This window comes from Pyrgilauda ruficollis, unplaced genomic scaffold (assembly GCF_017590135.1).
Source record: "Pyrgilauda ruficollis isolate IOZ18807 unplaced genomic scaffold, ASM1759013v1 scaffold319, whole genome shotgun sequence".
Taxonomy (NCBI): domain Eukaryota; kingdom Metazoa; phylum Chordata; class Aves; order Passeriformes; family Passeridae; genus Pyrgilauda; species Pyrgilauda ruficollis.
Genome location: NW_024524589.1, coordinates 99,793 through 115,784, shown reverse-complemented (window position 1 = coordinate 115,784; position 15,992 = coordinate 99,793). Strand labels below are relative to the sequence as shown.

The window sequence follows — 15,992 nt, the reverse complement described above, 5'->3', positions numbered from 1 at the left end:
CCCCCGGGACCGACCCGCCGCCGCCCCCGCCTCCCGTGTCACCGCCCGGTCCCCATGGCGACGGGGCGCCCGCAGCCCCCCGGGTGTCCCCTCGCCGTGCCCATGGCAACGGGGCTCGGCCGGCCCGTGTCACCCGGCGCCCACCCCCCATCCCGTGTCACCTCCCGGCCCCGCGCTGTCACCTCCCCCCATCCCCGCCGCGGCGGGTCCTGCCCGTCCCGTGGGACCGGCACGGGGCCGCCGTAAGCGGCTTAGCGGGGACACGGGGACGTCCCCGCCGCCCCGGCGAGCGCCGGGCCCTGCAGCGGCGCCCCCCGCGGGGTCCGCATGGCCCCGGGGATGTCCCCATCGCCCCGGGGGGCCCTGTCACACCGGGCGCGGGCGGGTCTCTATCACCCCGGCAGGGTCCCTATCCCCCTGGGGGCATCCCCCGCCCTGACCCCGCGCCCTTGTCTCCTCCGCAGGCGCCGGAGCCGGTGCGGCCGCCGCGCTGCCCCTCGCCCCTCCGGCCGGCCGCCGGCCCCGAGCGCACCTCGGAGCGGGAGACGCAGACGGCTGAGCTGTCCCTGACCGTGGTGGCGGCCGTGCAGGCGGTGGAGCGCAAGGTGGATTCCCACTCCACCCGCCTGCTGGACCTGGAGGGTCGGACGGGGATGGCGGAGAAGAAGCTGATCGACTGCGAGAAGACGGCGGCGGAGCTGGGGAACCAGCTGGAGAGCAAGTGCGCGGCGCTGGGCACCCTCATCCAGGAGTACGGGCTGCTCCAGCGGCGCCTGGAGAACATGGAGAACCTCCTGAAGAACAGGAACTTCTGGATCCTGCGGCTGCCCCCAGGCAGGAAGGGGGAAGTCCCCAAGGTAACGGTGTCCTGGGTAGCGGGAGCCGGGCACTGCACCCGAAATGCTCCCGGAGGGCAGGCCCGGGGTGGGTGAGCGGGGACAGCCCCGGCTCAGGTGAATCTCTGGCCGTTGCAGCTGCCTAGTGCAGCTTCCCAGCTCATCCCCTGCTGAGGCTAAAATACGGAGGGACGGAGGCCTGGGAGGACATCCTGGTACTCAGGCCAGAGGTTTCAGTTCTGCTCCACTGCGCTGCACAGCCCTGGGGCCGTTGACTCTTTTTTTGTTCATTTTTTTTTTTTGCCACCATTTCTAGAAACACTGCAGATTTTGTGGTTCTCCCGTTTTCACCACCTTGACGCTGTAGAGTCTCCCAGGCCAGGGAAGGAGAAAGTGGGAGCTGCTGCTGCAGGGAAGGGGGAGGCTTTGGGATTCAGGAAGGCAGATGAGCTCCCTGGGCATAGCTCTGGAAAGAGCCCACCATCAATATTCAGTTCCTACTTGAATTTCACAACCTTCCTGCTAAAAGAGTGTGCAAATGAGACCACGTAGGACATGGGAGAGGGAGTATCTTGGAGAGAGCAGAGAGGATCAGGAAAAGGTGGGTTCAGACCCTGGCACCCCATTAGTGCAGTTAGGGGACAGAACTGGAGTGCTGCGTTCCCTCATAAGAGCTCCACTCCAGCACGGCACACTTTGCACATCCTGAATTTATCCTTAGGAATTACTCCTTGGCTAACAAGCTGGGAAGCTGCAGATGGTGGGCACACAGTAACCAGGGATAATGGGGAGCCCTGTGGGCCTGGGTAGAGTTTTCCCTGGAGTTCTGGGGTAATTGAATCCAGGAGTTACATCAGCTCATCAATAGGGATGAGTCCAGCCCAGCTCCTGGGTTTTCTCTCCCTTATGGTCCCCCAAGCCTGGTCACCCTGCAGAAAGCAGGGACTGAGAGGAGGAGCTCAGGGTCCTTTGGGGAAATCCCAGTCTGGATTCATCACCAGCAACCATCCATTTGCTTGAGTCCTTTGTTCCCAAAGAAATACCTGCCCAGGAGTTGTTTTAAATGTTAAAAGCAGCTCATTGATGGCCTCGGAGGAGCTGAAGCCTGGCTGTGTCCAGGCTCCTGCTTGAAGCTGCTGTTGGAATTGCAGGTGCCGGTGACCTTTGATGACGTGTCCGTCTATTTCAATGACAAGGAATGGGAGAAGCTGGAGGAGTGGCAGAAGGAGCTCTACAAGAATGTGATGAAGGGGAACTACGAGTCTCTGATCTCCCTGGGTAAATACGGGGTGTCCTCATCCTTCTGAGGGACAGGAGGCTCCTTCTGCCTCCTCCTTGGATGAGACCCAAACGTCCCGTTTTAAAGGCTTGAAAACACAGGTGGATGTTTTCAGTCTGGGTTTATTCCAGCTCTTGCTGTGGTGTTGTTCTGGCTGGGCGAGGGATGCCCTGTGGGCAGGTGGGCTGGAAACCTCCCAAACCTCTTCCAGCCACAGTTATGCCGTCAAAAACCAGCTCCTTCCTTCCCCATGGCTGTTGGGAGGGCTTCCCTGCATTCTCTGGGTCTGCAGTGCCCCTGCACCCCTGCAGAGGATTTTGCACCTGTGGATGTTCCCGAGTGTCCTCACGTGTCCCCTGCGTGCTGGGAAGAGGTGGAAGCCAATATCAGATTCCCAGTGCAGTAATCCCTCTCTCCCACCCCTCTGTCTCTCAACAGACTATGCAATTTCCAAACCTGGTGTTTTGTCTCAGATCGAGCAAGGGGAGGAATCTCGGGGCAGGAATGAGCAGGACCTGGAGGAGAGTGAGATCATTACTGATGCCACGGCAGGTGAGGCAGCACCTGGGCACCAGGGCAGCCCTGGGTTGTGTTCCCAGGTTGTGCTCATCCCAAGGCTGGAGCAGATGTTGCTGGGAGCTGTGGCTGATGTGGTTTATCTGGAGAAGCCTTGCCTAGGAATGGGATAAATTGGGCTGATGGGAGGTTTGATGTCCAGGTACAGCTCAACACAGAAAGCAGGACAAGCAGAGCCTGGAGAGTTGGGCAGTGGGAGCCCTTCCCAGCAAGGGAAGCATCTGCAACCAGACCAGGTCCTCAGGGAGCCAGTGTGCCCAGCAAGGAAGGGGAATCGGGTCCCATTGGGAGAGCCCATCCACCCAGAAAATCCTCCACCCTTTCTTTGCGTGGATGGTGGCTGGGTTTATCCTTGGAGCATCCTCCCAGGCAGGGAAGCCTGGTCCCAGGCTGTGTGCAGAGAGATGGGATGGTGAGGGCCAAGACTGGGCTGGGAATGGGGCACCAGTGACCCCGAGTCCCAGAGCGACTCCTGCTCTGTGATAAGGGGGCTGATAAGGAGATAAGGAGGTGGCCTGGAAGAGATGGTGTGATCTCCACTCATCATCCCTGATTCCAGGCTGTGGATGGGGGGTCACACCAACACCCTGCTTGTGCTCTCCATCGCAAGGATCTTGAAATTAAATTGAGGCCAGTGGAAAGGGGAAAATCACAGGCCCACGTGGAGCTGCAGCTGGGGGGTGTGGGGTGGCCAAGGGATGCTGAGCTGTGGCACCACGGCCCCAGGCTGGGTGGAGCAAGTTCCCTGTGCCTGTGAAGGGTCCTGGGCTGGAGCTGGAAGCGTGGCATGGATGGGTGAAAGGCGGGGGCTGAAGGGAGAGCAGAAGAGGCCGAGCAGATGAAGCCCTCAGCGGGATCAGCAGCTGGTGCTGGCAGGAATTGCTGGGAGCAGGTCCCTCATTCTGGCTCCTGGCAGTGATGGCAGGTGACAATCTCTCGTTGCTGCAGCTGGAATAAGGGTGGTGATCAAAACGGAGGAGCTCCTTCCTGAAGACAGCCCCGAGAACCCCGAGCTGCACGGGATGTCGGGGCAGTCCGAGGGCAGCTTCCAGAGCCCGGACGAGGAGGCGGCCTGCGAGAGCCCCTACGGCTCCGTGTCCCCGCCGAGGGACCTCCCGGGCACCAGCCTGGGGGACTCCTCCGAGTACGGAGCCGACTTCAGCGAGATCCAGAGGGTCATCGTTCACCACGGGGGCTGCACAGGTGAGACGCTCAGGACACTGATCTGCGCACGTGGTGTGTCAGGGACAGGAGGCCTGGGGGCTGCGGTGGGTTAGGAAAAGGTGGGGAAGGGGTTGGATGGACAGGAGGAGTTAAATCCCCCCAGAACCAGCACCAGAAGGAAGGTTTCAGCGACTTCCAAGAGTGGCTCTGGTCACCCCTTGAGCTTGGAGGAGGAGGCAGCGTGGTGGACACACAACGTGGTCTCTGAGGGCTCCTCAGGAGCAGAGCAAGCACTGGCTCAGTCCTCTGAGTCTGGGAAAAGCCCTGGTTACCCACGGAGACCAAGGGAAGATGTGTCTCAGACAGCGTTCTGTGAGAGCCCCAGTGAGCCCTGCTCCCAAAACCCGCTGTGGCAGAGGGCAGGAGGTTGGTGTGAGGTGTGGAGGAGTGCATGGTTGCACACCGGACACTGCTGGAGGAATGTGGGAGGTCCTGCAGGTTGCCACGTGTGGGAGTTGCTCGGGGCAGCTCCACAGGATAGGGAAGAACGTGGCTGGAGCTCTGTGATTTGTGAGCTGCCAGGAGGGAAGGGGAAGGATGAGGTGATTTGTGGAGAGGTGAGATGATGGCACTGAGTGTTTCATGTGTAGAATTCTGCTGGTGGAGTGGCAGATACAGGCCAAGTCCTACAGATGTGCTGTAAGGCTGGGGATGGGAGGTTGGGAATGGTGGGTTCCTTCCTCCTGATGGCTTTGTGGTGGTGTAACACAAACCAACTCACAGAGAGTTGGGCTCTTGAGGGCCTCAGCTTCGTCTTGTGGGTCCTGTGGTCTGCTCAAGGCTTTGTGAGGGAAACCAGCCAAGCCACCAGGGGGCTGAAGCTGATCCTTGTCTGAGAGCCACTGCCTCTGCCAGGGCACGGGCCCGGCTGGTGGGGCTGGGCAGGAGCTGTGGCCGTGCTGGCCGGGATGGGGGCTGAGCCCCCAGGCCCATAGAGGGGGCAGGGAGAAGGACCTGGGTTTTCCCTTCCTCAGAGGGAAGAGAGACATGGCTTTGAGACATCCACTCCCATCGGTTTCCTTTTCTTGGGAAAGTGTAGCTGCTCTTCCTGGGAGAGCATCTAGGCTTGGCTCACAGTCCGGTGTGGGGTGACATGAGGGATGCCCTGTGGGCCTTTCCTTGGGCTGTGCTGGCTGCGTTTCCTGCCCTGTGTCCCTGGGATGGCTGCTCTCACCAAACAAAGTCCCCGGCTCACTTCCGGCCTTGGTGACACGAAGGGGAGCCTGGCCTGCTGCCATCCATCCCACTCTTGATCCATCCCACTGCTGGGTGCTCTGGGAAGGAGAGGGGTGGGCGTCTCACCACACCACACGGCAGCGGGGCTGAGGGAAGGGGACAGTCCCAGGCGGGCTGTGCTGTCCCCGGAGCAGAGCCGGCAGCCCGGCGCTGTTTCTGTCGAGTGGTGCCGTGCCAGGGGTGTTGTTGCAGCCCAGAGAAAGGGCAGCAGATGGAGCTGCTCTGAAATCACTCAGCCACCCGAGCCCTGGCGAACCCATGGTGCTTTTATCCCTCACATCCTGCAGCAGCACGAAGTTGCCAAACCTTTTGGCAGGCGGTCGGAGTGCACCCTCCAGAAGAGCCTGACAGGGGTGGTTTGTCTGAACTCCGTGTTTGGAGGCACATGGCCCATCCCAGCGCTCTGGGCTCCACCTACAGCCCCATTTGTGGCACAGGCTGGCTCCCAGAGCACAAACAGCTGCAGGAACCCATGCAGGTGTTTCTGCAGCACCCAGAGGTATAAGAGGCCACCTCGTCCCTCCCAGTGACCCTAATGCTGTTTGATTTTCCCCCTCAGAGGATGGGATCGTGATCAAGACGGAGGAGGAGGAGGAGGAGGAAGAGGATGACCCCGACACGCTGGAGCCGTGCGCCATGTTCTCGGGCCGGAGCGAGGCGCCGGCGTTCCCCAGCCACGAGGCCGGGCTGGGCTGCGAGGCGCAGTGCAGCTCCAAGGCGCAGCCCCGCAGCCTGGCCCGCGTCAGGAAGCCGTCGGCCTGCGAGAGGGACTCCGGGGACATGAAGCCGGCCAGCGGCCAGCAGCGGAACCGGACGCGGGAGAGACCCTACATCTGCCCCGAGTGCGGCAAGAGCTTCATGCTCAAGATCAACTTCATGATCCACCAGCGCAACCACCTCAAGGAAGGGCCCTACGAGTGCCACGAGTGCGACCTCAGCTTCCGCAACAAGCAGCAGTTCCTGCTGCACCAGCGCAGCCACACGCGCCGCGGCGTGGGGGTCCCGCGGCGCCCCGAGCACGGCCTCAAGCCCCCGGCGCGGCCCCCGCCCCCGGGGAAGCCCTACAAGTGCTCCGAGTGCGAGAGCAGCTTCAGCCACAAGTCGAGCCTCAGCAAACACCAGATCACCCACGTCGGGGAGCGGCCCTTCACCTGCGGCGAGTGCCGGAGGAGCTTCCGCCTGCAGATCAGCCTGCTCATGCACCAGAGGATCCACGCCGGCAAGAACGAGATGGCCTTCCTGTGTCCCCAGTGCGGCAAGAACTTCACCCGGCCCTCCCACCTGCTGCGGCACCAGCGGACTCACACCGGCGAGCGGCCCTACCAGTGCAGCCAGTGCGAGAAGACCTTCAGCGAGAAGTCCAAGCTCACCAACCATTACCGCATCCACACGCGGGAGCGCCCGCACGCCTGCGCCGTCTGCGGGAAGGGCTTCATCCGCAAGCACCACCTCCTGGAGCACCAGCGCATCCACACGGGCGAGCGGCCCTACCACTGCACCGAGTGCGGCAAGAACTTCACGCAGAAGCATCACCTCCTGGAGCACCAGCGGGCGCACACCGGCGAGCGGCCCTACCCCTGCACCGAGTGCACCAAGTGCTTCCGCTACAAGCAGTCGCTCAAGTACCACCTGAGGACGCACATGGGAGAGTGAGGGGCTGCCGAGGCTTCCTCTCCCTCCCTCCATCCCTCCCTTCCTCCTCCTCGTCCTTCTCCTCCACTGATCTCTCCCTCCCTCCCTCCATCCATCTCCCCCCACCCCGGCTCAGGGCATGGACATCAAGGAAGCTTTGTGTGGTAGCGCCGCTGGTCTGGTGGAGACTCGGCTGATTGGAAATAAATTAATGAATTAAAGCAAGCAACGCGCGGCAAAATTAAAAGATTATATATATAAAAAATTAACAGAAGCAGCTGATTTAGGGGGAATCATCACCAACAAGCAAACAAACCACCAACAAAAGAAACCTGTACACAGGGGTGTTTTGCCAGAGTAGGACTCATAACTGCTTTTTAAATCTACTGTTTGTTTTTTTTAATAAATGTGGAGGAACTTTTTATTTGATAAGCAACCTTAGGATGGGCAAGATTTTATTTTCAGTTTTGGTTTTTGTTTGTTTTGTTGGGTTTTTTGTTTTTTTGGTTTTTTTTTTTGTTAACTGCTCTGTAGGCTGATTCTGGCACAGTCACTTTTTGTCCAGGAGCTCTGTGGAGGTGCTGCCTCGTCCGGGCTGGATGTGACAGGAGGAGCTCCAGCGGGGGGAGGTGAGTAATTAACAGATGCAGCTGATGAGGAAGTTCTGCGTGTGTCTAGATTGGAAGCGCTGATAGGTGCCTGCCCGGCTCGCGGGGCTGTGATGCACTCCTGAATTATACAATAGAATAAAATTCTAGTTGCAGTAAAAGACCCTTTTTCTGGTAGGACCCCTCCGCAAGGCTCCCCCAAACACTCATTCCCAGCGCTCAGTCTTCCCACAGGGGGCTGGCCCTGCTGCCCCCGAGGCATGGGGTGCTGTGGGTCTGGCCATGGGGTGCTGTGGGGCCAGCAGGGACTGACAGCAAGACTTTTGTGTTTAACTGCTCTGCTGTCCTTGAGCCGCTGCCGGGGGCATCAACCATGCCCTCCTCAATGGCAGGAGCGGCGGGATTCCTGCCCGGGGGAGGAGCAGCTCCAGGCTGGCTCCAAGGAAAGACCTCGCTGCTCCTGGGCACCTGCAGCCAGGGTGGGTGGGACACAATCCATCTCCCTGCTGTTGGTCTGAGCTCCTGTTTGTAGCAGCTCGCTTCCCGGGGATCCCAGCTTGTCCTGGCATCAGCTCCTGAGGCTGGGCTGTGGCTGGGTGAGAGCCCAGCCTCAGGAAGGGCTGGGGCTGAGGTGGTGACACCATCTGAAACGGGGCTGGTGACACCAGCTCCCCAGAGAACACCGGGCTCCCTCTTGGTGCTGTCAGATGTCATGTTGGACAGTGGCATCAATAAACAGAGCAATGATGGGAGAAGTTGTCAGGACCTGTTAATGCCTTAGCAGAACCAAAGTCCTCGTCCAAGACCCGGTGTATGAACCCCTCCTAGGTTGGGATTTATGGCCTCTTCAGTGCTAGAATGTGCCAGAGGGCAGCGCAGCCACATGGAGCTGCTGAGAGCCACCAGCTGCTCATCGCTGTGGGTGGGAGCATTGTGGGGCTGCTGAGGCAGGCTCCTGCCAGGGTTCCTGCCTTCCCACTGCTGGGGTGGTGCCTGCAACTCCCTGGAAGAAGTTTGGGGTTTCAGGGCAGGGCATGCTGTCAGACAGGAGTTGACACTTCGTCCCTGGAAGTTGGGCAGGCTGGAGGAGGCTTTGAGCAGCCTGGGATGATGTGGAAGGTGTTCCTGCCCTTCCAAGGAGGTGGAACAAGATGAGCTTTGAGGTTCCTTCCCACCCAAACCGTTCTGGGATTCCATGAAAAGTGCTGTGGTGGGGCTGATGTGCTGGGAGGGAGGTGTGGGGGCAGGACAGGAGGGCCTGGCTGCAGCCCTGTGTCCCTCAGCAGCCTCCCTGCATGCCCCTCACCAGGACTGGATGCAAGTATGGGGAAGGGGGAAATGAAAAGCAGAACTGATTCTGCTTCTCAGTGGCTCATGTCCGTGATGCTGGCAGTGACAGGGACCTGGCAGAATCCTCTTTTCTTCCTCAGAATGGATGAATTCAGCTTTCTATTGGCAATGAACCAGCTGAGGTGCCTGCACTAGCCTGGCTGTCCCCTGCAGTGCCAGGGCCTTGGTGTGGCCAGGCTGGCAGTGCCTGTGCCCTGCTCTGTGTCACTGGCCCCACACAGCAGCTCCTGCCCCTCGTGCTGCTCCTCGCCCACCACACACGGCTCTAAATCCCAGCCACTGGACACTGCTGGGATTTAACAACATCCTGGTGACCTTCAGCAGCTCAAATGTCACCAGTCCCTCTGCAGAGACAGCTCCCGTGCCAGTGGGACAACACGGCCAGTGTGGCCCTGAGTGCAGGTGGCAGGGACTCTGAAATGCACGGTGGTGACAACTGACAGCGTTGTCCCATGCTGGGACATGGACTCAACAGCTCCTGTCCCTGCAGCTTGGGCCACCAGTGGCACTCACCCAGCCTTCCCTGGCCTGGGCTGCTGGAAGAACTGGACACAGATGCAGCCAGAAAGCAGCTCCAGCAACAAGGGACGAGCAGGAGCCACCGCTGTCCCCTCCTGGGGGTGAGATGGGCAGTGTACCATCAGGGGGCTCCAGATGAGTGGGGACATCAGGCTGTCACCCCAGGGTGCTGCAGGGAGGGTGGGCAGGGGCTGGCAGCGCTGTCATGGCCTGTCACAGCTGCGGGCCCAGGGCCTGGGACCCATTGGGGCAGGGAAGCTGGCAGTGGGTGACAGGGACACTCAGGAGGGCACGGCCACAGCAGGGCAGTAAGTGCCTGCAGAGGGGTTTGTTCAACTTCTTTATCACGTCAGGGGGTGGATAGTGCCCCCCAAAACACTCCTTGGGCCCCGCTGGCAGCACAGGAGGGCGGAGGAGGAGCAGAACCGACGGCTGAATGCGGGGCCTTGGTGTGGGCACCCAGCACCCTCCGGCGCTGAGCCCAGGGCAGCAGCACAGCAGGGCCAGTGTGGGCCCAGCAGGCCGAGAAGCACCGGGTGGCTCCAGGGGCTCTGCTTCCCTCACACTGCTGCTGCTGCTGCTGCTGCTGCTGCTGCTGCTCTGCTGCTCTCCCGGTGCTCTGGAGCTGGGCTGAGAGTGAAGGAGACACTGGGAGAGGCCCGGAGCCATGCGGTGTGGGGATGGAGGCCAGAGCTCTCCTGGCCGGAGCAGCCGGGGCTTGGGGGCATTCCGGGCGAGCAGGCCGGGGCCGGAGGGCAGGGAGGCACGTGTGTGCAATGACATGGACACACCAACACAAACACACTCATACTCTCACACACACACACGCACGCACACCCAAGCCCATTCCCGGCCCTGCAGCCCGGCCCGTTTCCGTCGCGCCCCGGCCCGGCCCCTTCCGTGCGGTCCCCGTCCGTCTGCGTCGCGGCCATGGCTGAGGAGGTGCTGGCTCTGCGCGAGCAGCTGGTGGCCGAGGCCACCTGCCCGCTGTGCCTGGATTTGTTCGAGCAGCCCGTGCTCACGGCGTGCGGGCACAGCTTCTGCGGGCAGTGCCTGGCGGGCGTGCTGGGGAACCCCCCGCGCCCCGCCGCCTGCCCGCAGTGCCGCGCCCCGGTGGAGCCGGGCTCGCTGCGCCCCATCCGCTCCCTGGGTAACGTGGCCGGGCTGGCCCGGTCCCTGGAGGAGGTGGCGGCGCGGCCGCGGTGTCCCCAGCACGGCAAGCCCCTGGCGCAGTTCTGCGAGCCCTGCGCCGCCCTGCTCTGCGCGCTCTGCCGGTACGAGCCCGAGCACCGGCGGCACCGTGTCCGCCCCGCCGAAGAGGCCGCCCGGGAGCTGCGGGTACGGGGCGGCGCCGCGAGAGGGGCCGGGGGCTCGGGAGGGGCTGGGGGCCTTGGCTGGCCGCGGTGGGGCGGGCGAGGGGCACAGATCAGGGTCCCCTCCGGCCACAGGTGGGGATCGCCTCCAGCAGGGGCTGGGGTGCCTCGGGGACAGGCTGGGGTCCCCTGTGGGCACAGGTCAGTGTCCCGTCCGGGCACACACCTGGGCTCCCGTCAGGGACAGTCTGGGCTCTGCTCTGGGCATGAGCTCCTCTGGGCACGGCTCTGGGTCCCCTCCATGCGTGGCTGCCTCTCCTCTGAGCAGGGTCTGGGCTTCCCTCCGGGCACGGCTCTGGGTCCCCTCCGCACCCAGCTGAGGCCGTGTCCCTGGCCAGCCGCGGATCTGGGGCCTCAGCCGGCTGCTGCCCGGGCTCCCTGTCTGGCTGCCACCTTGGGGGGCTGTACCCACCCTGCTGGGGCTGCTGGTTCTCCCATCGCCTGGCCCCAGCCCACGCAGGAGCCCAGCTCCCTCTCACTGCTCGCCCCTCTGTGTCCCCATATGGTCCCTTGTGCCCCAGATGGCCCCAGCCAGGCTTTCTCCCCCACAGTGTGGGCTGGGGTCTCGGCTCGCTGCAACACAGGAGATGACTCAGAGCATGAGGAGTTTGTTAATACTGCAGCAAATTTATGGGGCATGTCTGAGTCCCTGCTACTGTCACCAGAAACCTCTTCCCAGAAATCACGCTTCTAATGCAGAGAGTTGTTTTTCTAATTGAAAAAAACAATTAGAAAAACACAAACTCCAGGGTTTCCACATGAAGTTATTCCAGAAATGTTTCTGGCCATAAAAGCTGTGGATGGGGATCTCCCCAGCCTGGCTGAAGTGAGTTTGGAGAGGTGCCTCTGAGCTCAAAACTCACTACCAGGCACTTAGGGGTCACCCCCAGTGACTCCCCAGATTGGGATTGTCCCCACAGGGGTTGTTTGGTGACATCATCTCGCTCCTGTGAATGTCACTCCAAAATTAACAGAAATGCCATTTTTTTATCCTTGCGCCAGGAAACACTCCAGAGCAACCTGCTTTCTCTACAAGAACAGAAGGAAAACTTGAAGTGCAGAGGAGACCAGAAAAGTAAAGACCTGCAGGTGTGTGTTCCTCGGCATGCCCCCCACTGCTCAACCACATGTCTCCCCAGGAATGTCCCATCTTTCCCTCTCCCATATAAACTTATCTCCTTATCCATGCCAACATTCTTTTCTCTGTCCAACTCATATGGCCTCCTTGGGCCCATCAACATCCAGACTTACCACCCCTCTCTCTGTTCTTCCTGCTGTTCCTGTTCCAAACCTCTGGTCCCGTTCTGTGTGATCCTTGCCCCCTCTCTGCAGCAGCCGTGTCCCTGCGGAGGCAGCCGGAGGCTGGGTGGGCTCAGAGCCTCCGTGCGGTGCCTTGCAGACGGCGGTGATGTGGGAGCTGCAGCGTGTGCCCGAGACCTTTGAGGAGCTGCAGCGCTGCATGGAGGAGAAGAAGAAGATCCTGCTGGCCCAGCTGGAGCAGAAGTTCCAGGAGCTGGTCAATAAGAGCGAGGAATACAAGTCCAGGGTTTTGGAGAGGCAGTCGCTGCTGGACACGGTGATTGTGCAGATCCAGGAGAAGCGGGACCAGCCAGCGGTCGAGTTCCTCACGGTGAGGCAGCATCCCCCCCTGGGCATTGTGACCCCTGCTGGGGCTGGGGACACCCACCTGGCACCCTCTGCAGCCTGGGGCCATGGTGGGACACCGTGCTGTGACACCGTGCTGTGACACCGCGCTGTGACACCGCGCTGTTGCACCATGACATCTCAGTGTGACAGTGTGACACTGCACTGGGACACCACGCTGGGACACTGCACACTGACACTGTGACACCCCTGTGTGGCACTGTGCTGTGCCCGCTGTGGGTCCGGGCCCTGCGGGAAGGGAGGGCTGGGATGAGGTGTGGGCTGAGCCCCAGCCCCCTTAACCTGCTTCACACAGCTGGGCAGCCACTGCAGCTCCCTGTCCCTCGGCAGTGCCACAGCTCACCTGTGTTTTCTCTCTTGCAGGATGTTGGCAGAATCCTGAGCAGGTATGAAACACGCTCGGTGTCCCTCTCCTCCTGCTCAGCTCCTTTGGGCAGAGGTTTGGGAGCGCTGCAGGAGCGGGGAAGGAGGTGGTTTGCCCCGCTGGGTGTTTGGGATTTCATGTGATGTCACCAGGAGCCAGAGGCCACTGCACCCCTCCTAAAGATGGGGATCCTGTGCTGATAGCAGGGACACAGCTGCCCTGGGATCTGTGGCTGCAGGGGTTTCCCTGTTTCCCTCCTGGCCCTGGCTGGTGGCTGGGCTCTGAGCTCCTCTCCCTGTTCCCCTCAGCTGTGAGGCAGCCAAGGCCCCGATCCCAGAGCCGGTTTCCCCAGAGCTGCAGAGGAGCATCGAGAGCCTCTCTGAGAAGATCCAGTGGGTCGTGGACATGGTGGATAGATTCAAAGGTAAAGCCCTGCTGGCTCTGTGCTGTGCTTCCCCTGGGCTTGGCTGGCAGGGGGAAATCCTCACTGCCTGGTGCCTCTGCCTGGGGCTCAGGAGCTGCTGCAGATGGGAAGCATCCCCGGGATGGGCTTTGCTGGAGCCTGGGGCTCCACATCTGCCTTGCTGCCCTGATGGGGAGCAGGAAAGGTGCCACAGGAGAGACGCTCATGCATCTTCCTTTCCTTCTTCCAGTGAGCCTGCGGAGAGAGATAGACTGGGGCGTAAGGGGTAAGTTTCTGGAGCTGATGAGCACAACTGAGGGGGAAAAGCTTTCCAGGATGAGTGTCCTCATGTCCTGGGTGCAGAGATGGGCTCATACCACCTCTAAACCCAGCATGTGTCTACAGCTGAATTCTATTGCTGTGACTAGGCCTGCTATAAAAATCCAGGTCTGTCCCTGTGCCAGGCAGCGCCAGGGATGCTGTCCTGCAACGCCAGGCGAGAGCCAGGACAGCAGGAGGCCGTGTCGGGCTGTGCCCTGTTAAGCAGAGGGGCTGTACATGATTTTAGCTGGCATTTAGGTGTGATCAGAAGTGCTTTTGTAGATGCTCAGGGCCCACATGATGCAGCATTGCTGGGCCGAGGTCTGGCTGGCACCATTTGTGCTGGGGCCGCTCTCCACACTCTCCGTTTTTGGGATGATGCCCTTGAGCACAGGAGAGTCGTGCCTCAGTTTCCCCCTGCAGTCATGGGAAGAGTGGGTTTAGCAGAGGGTCTGGGGTGGTGACACTGCACAGTGCCACCTGTGTGGCCTTGTGGGATGGCCACGGGATGGCAGCAGAACATCCCTGTGGATGGGCAGCTGTGGCTCTGCTTGCTCGGCAGAGCAGAGCAGGGCTCCCGGCTGGGTGAGCCCTTGTCACAGGAGCAGGGACTGGCCTGGCCCCTCCTGCCTTGCAGCAGTGCCTGCTCCCACCCCCGGGATGCACTGCTCCCCACAGGCTGCAATACCCAGCAGATCTGGGAGCAGGTTTAGCAAAGCCCGTCGTGTCTGTCCCCTGCATGTGGGGACACTGCCTGGCTCAGTCCTGCCCCAGGGAGCCTCTTTTCCCCCTCGGGTGCCATTGTGGGGACAGTAAGGGTCCCGTGTCCCATGGCATCCGAGGGGGCTGCAGGAGTGCCCGTGGTGGAGGAGAGGTGCTGGTTCTCTTGTCAGCAGGCACAGACTGATGTTTCTGTCATCCATTAGAGCAGGTGAGGCTGGACCCAGAGACTGCACATCCTTGCCTGATCCTCTCAGATGACTGCAAAACGGTCCGGTTCAGAACTGGAAAACAAAACCTCCCTGACACCTCCAAGAGGTTCACGGGCAGCCTCAGTGTCTTGGGCTCCCAGGGGTTCACGTCTGGGAGGCATTACTGGGAGGTGGATGTTGGGGAAGAGGGCTGCTGGGCCCTGGGTGTGGCCATGGAGTCTGTGCCGAGGAAGGAGTCTCTCGACCTGCACAAATTCGAGAATGTCTGGGCCCTGCAACTGGACTGGAGGGGCCAGTACAGAGCGGTCTGCACGACCCCTGACGTGCTGGCACTCAGGGAAAATCTCCAGAGAATCAGGGTCTGCCTGGACTACGAAGCGGGCCAAGTGACCTTCTACAACACAGAGGACATGTTGCAGATCTTGCAGTTGGAGGCCACCTTCACTGAGAAAGTCTTTCCATATTTTTGGGTCTATTCAGAAAAAAAACAGATCCAGGTGTGTGACTGACAGGGTGGGATGGCTGCCAGGCCCCTGCCCGTGCCCTTGGCTGGCTGAGCAGGGAGGAGCTGTGCCAATGACACGGCATCACACTGCAGCCCCACTGCAGCTCTGCCTGGGCTGGATCCTCTGCAGTTTTCTGCATCTCCTCCCGCTAAGTCCTTTGGAGCATTGAAGAAGTGCAGTCCTGCCTGGGGGTGTCAGCATGCTGGTATCCTGGCTGGATGCCATGGTGATGGTGTCCTACCTCTCCCTGCGGGCACTGAGGCCACAGAATAATCGGGAGGGAGGAGGGAAGAGGCTGTGATTGTCCATGCCAGCTTTTGCAAGCACTGCAGGGCTGGTGGCAGCACGGCTGGGCTGGGCTGGGCTGGGCTGGGCTGGAGGGTGCAGCCATCCCACTCTCAGGAAGCCAGGCTGGAGCCACGAGCTGATAATGATGCCTTGAGTTTTAGCTTTCATATTTTTTGGATTCTGTGTTGCTTTGGTGTGTGGTTCTGAGCTTCATGTTAAGTGTTAGCAAGTTCTCTTCACAGGATAGGTAGACAAAACAATCCTTTTCTAGCTTGAGACCAAGGATACAAAGTCCAGGCCCAAAAAGTGAATTGAAGAGAGAGAAACAAAGAGGATGGAACTTCATAACCTAAAGCTGTAATGGGACAATTAAATCCAATATGCGAATGGACCAATACTTATAAGTGAGAGTCTTTGTGAGCGCTTGTTCATTTTGTGCCTTCTTTGGGTCCATCTTGGGTGTAGCCCTGGCCATGATGTAGCCATTGAGGCATTGTACTAAATACCTGCTTTATTCTTTAACTCTGTCTAGCCCCTGTTCTAGGTCAACCTTCATAAGTCCTCAGTTCTGGCACCCCAGATGGGAGAGAACTCACAATCCCTGCCTTAGGAAGCCAATGCCTTATCCATTAGTGGTGATAACTGCTCAAAAAGTTTGTAAAAAGGAAAACGTTCAGGAAGCGATAGCAGGAGTGAGGGCACCTGGAAGAGCAGCGGGAGCTGGGGCGATCTCTGAGATGTGGCGTGCTCGAGGAAGGAGCAAACACCTCCCTGTGTAATCCAGCAGCATCGTGTGAGTGGCAGGGCCCAGGCGGAGCAACGCCGGCTGCGGGTCGTGTCCTGGAGATGCCCTGGATCCAAAGTGATCAGCTGGAACCGC

General features: G+C 60.3%; 2 protein-coding genes across 2 annotated transcripts in view; both read left to right on the top strand.

The window, feature by feature from the left end:
* Window positions 1–7,928, top strand: part of LOC121357167 — a 17,010-nt gene extending 9,082 nt beyond the window's left edge. Inside the window, exons 7-11 of the mRNA XM_041474226.1 lie at window positions 76–857; window positions 1,988–2,114; window positions 2,554–2,667; window positions 3,640–3,894; window positions 5,711–7,928. Coding sequence (XP_041330160.1) covers window positions 76–857; window positions 1,988–2,114; window positions 2,554–2,667; window positions 3,640–3,894; window positions 5,711–6,804 — 2,372 coding nt within the window. The 3' untranslated portion in view covers window positions 6,805–7,928. The remainder of the gene's footprint in view (window positions 1–75; window positions 858–1,987; window positions 2,115–2,553; window positions 2,668–3,639; window positions 3,895–5,710) is intronic.
* Window positions 7,929–10,184: 2,256 nt separating this feature from the next.
* LOC121357169 (E3 ubiquitin-protein ligase TRIM7-like) lies at window positions 10,185–15,503 on the top strand. Its single transcript, XM_041474228.1, has 7 exons — window positions 10,185–10,598; window positions 11,636–11,722; window positions 12,033–12,263; window positions 12,662–12,684; window positions 12,971–13,086; window positions 13,316–13,351; window positions 14,313–15,503. Exons 1-7 carry the CDS (start codon window positions 10,191–10,193, stop codon window positions 14,825–14,827), a joined length of 1,416 nt encoding a protein of 471 aa, XP_041330162.1. The 5' UTR covers window positions 10,185–10,190; the 3' UTR covers window positions 14,828–15,503.
* Window positions 15,504–15,992: the final 489 nt, after the last annotated feature.

Coding starts and splice junctions, on each gene's coding strand:
- LOC121357169 (XM_041474228.1), top strand. CDS start 10,191: ATGGCTGAGGAGGTGCTGGCTCTGCGCGAGCAGCTGGTGGCCGAGGCC. Junction 12,685..12,970: donor GTTGGCAGAATCCTGAGCAG/GTATGAAACACG, acceptor TGTTCCCCTCAG/CTGTGAGGCAGCCAAGGCCC. Junction 13,087..13,315: donor CATGGTGGATAGATTCAAAG/GTAAAGCCCTGC, acceptor TCCTTCTTCCAG/TGAGCCTGCGGAGAGAGATA.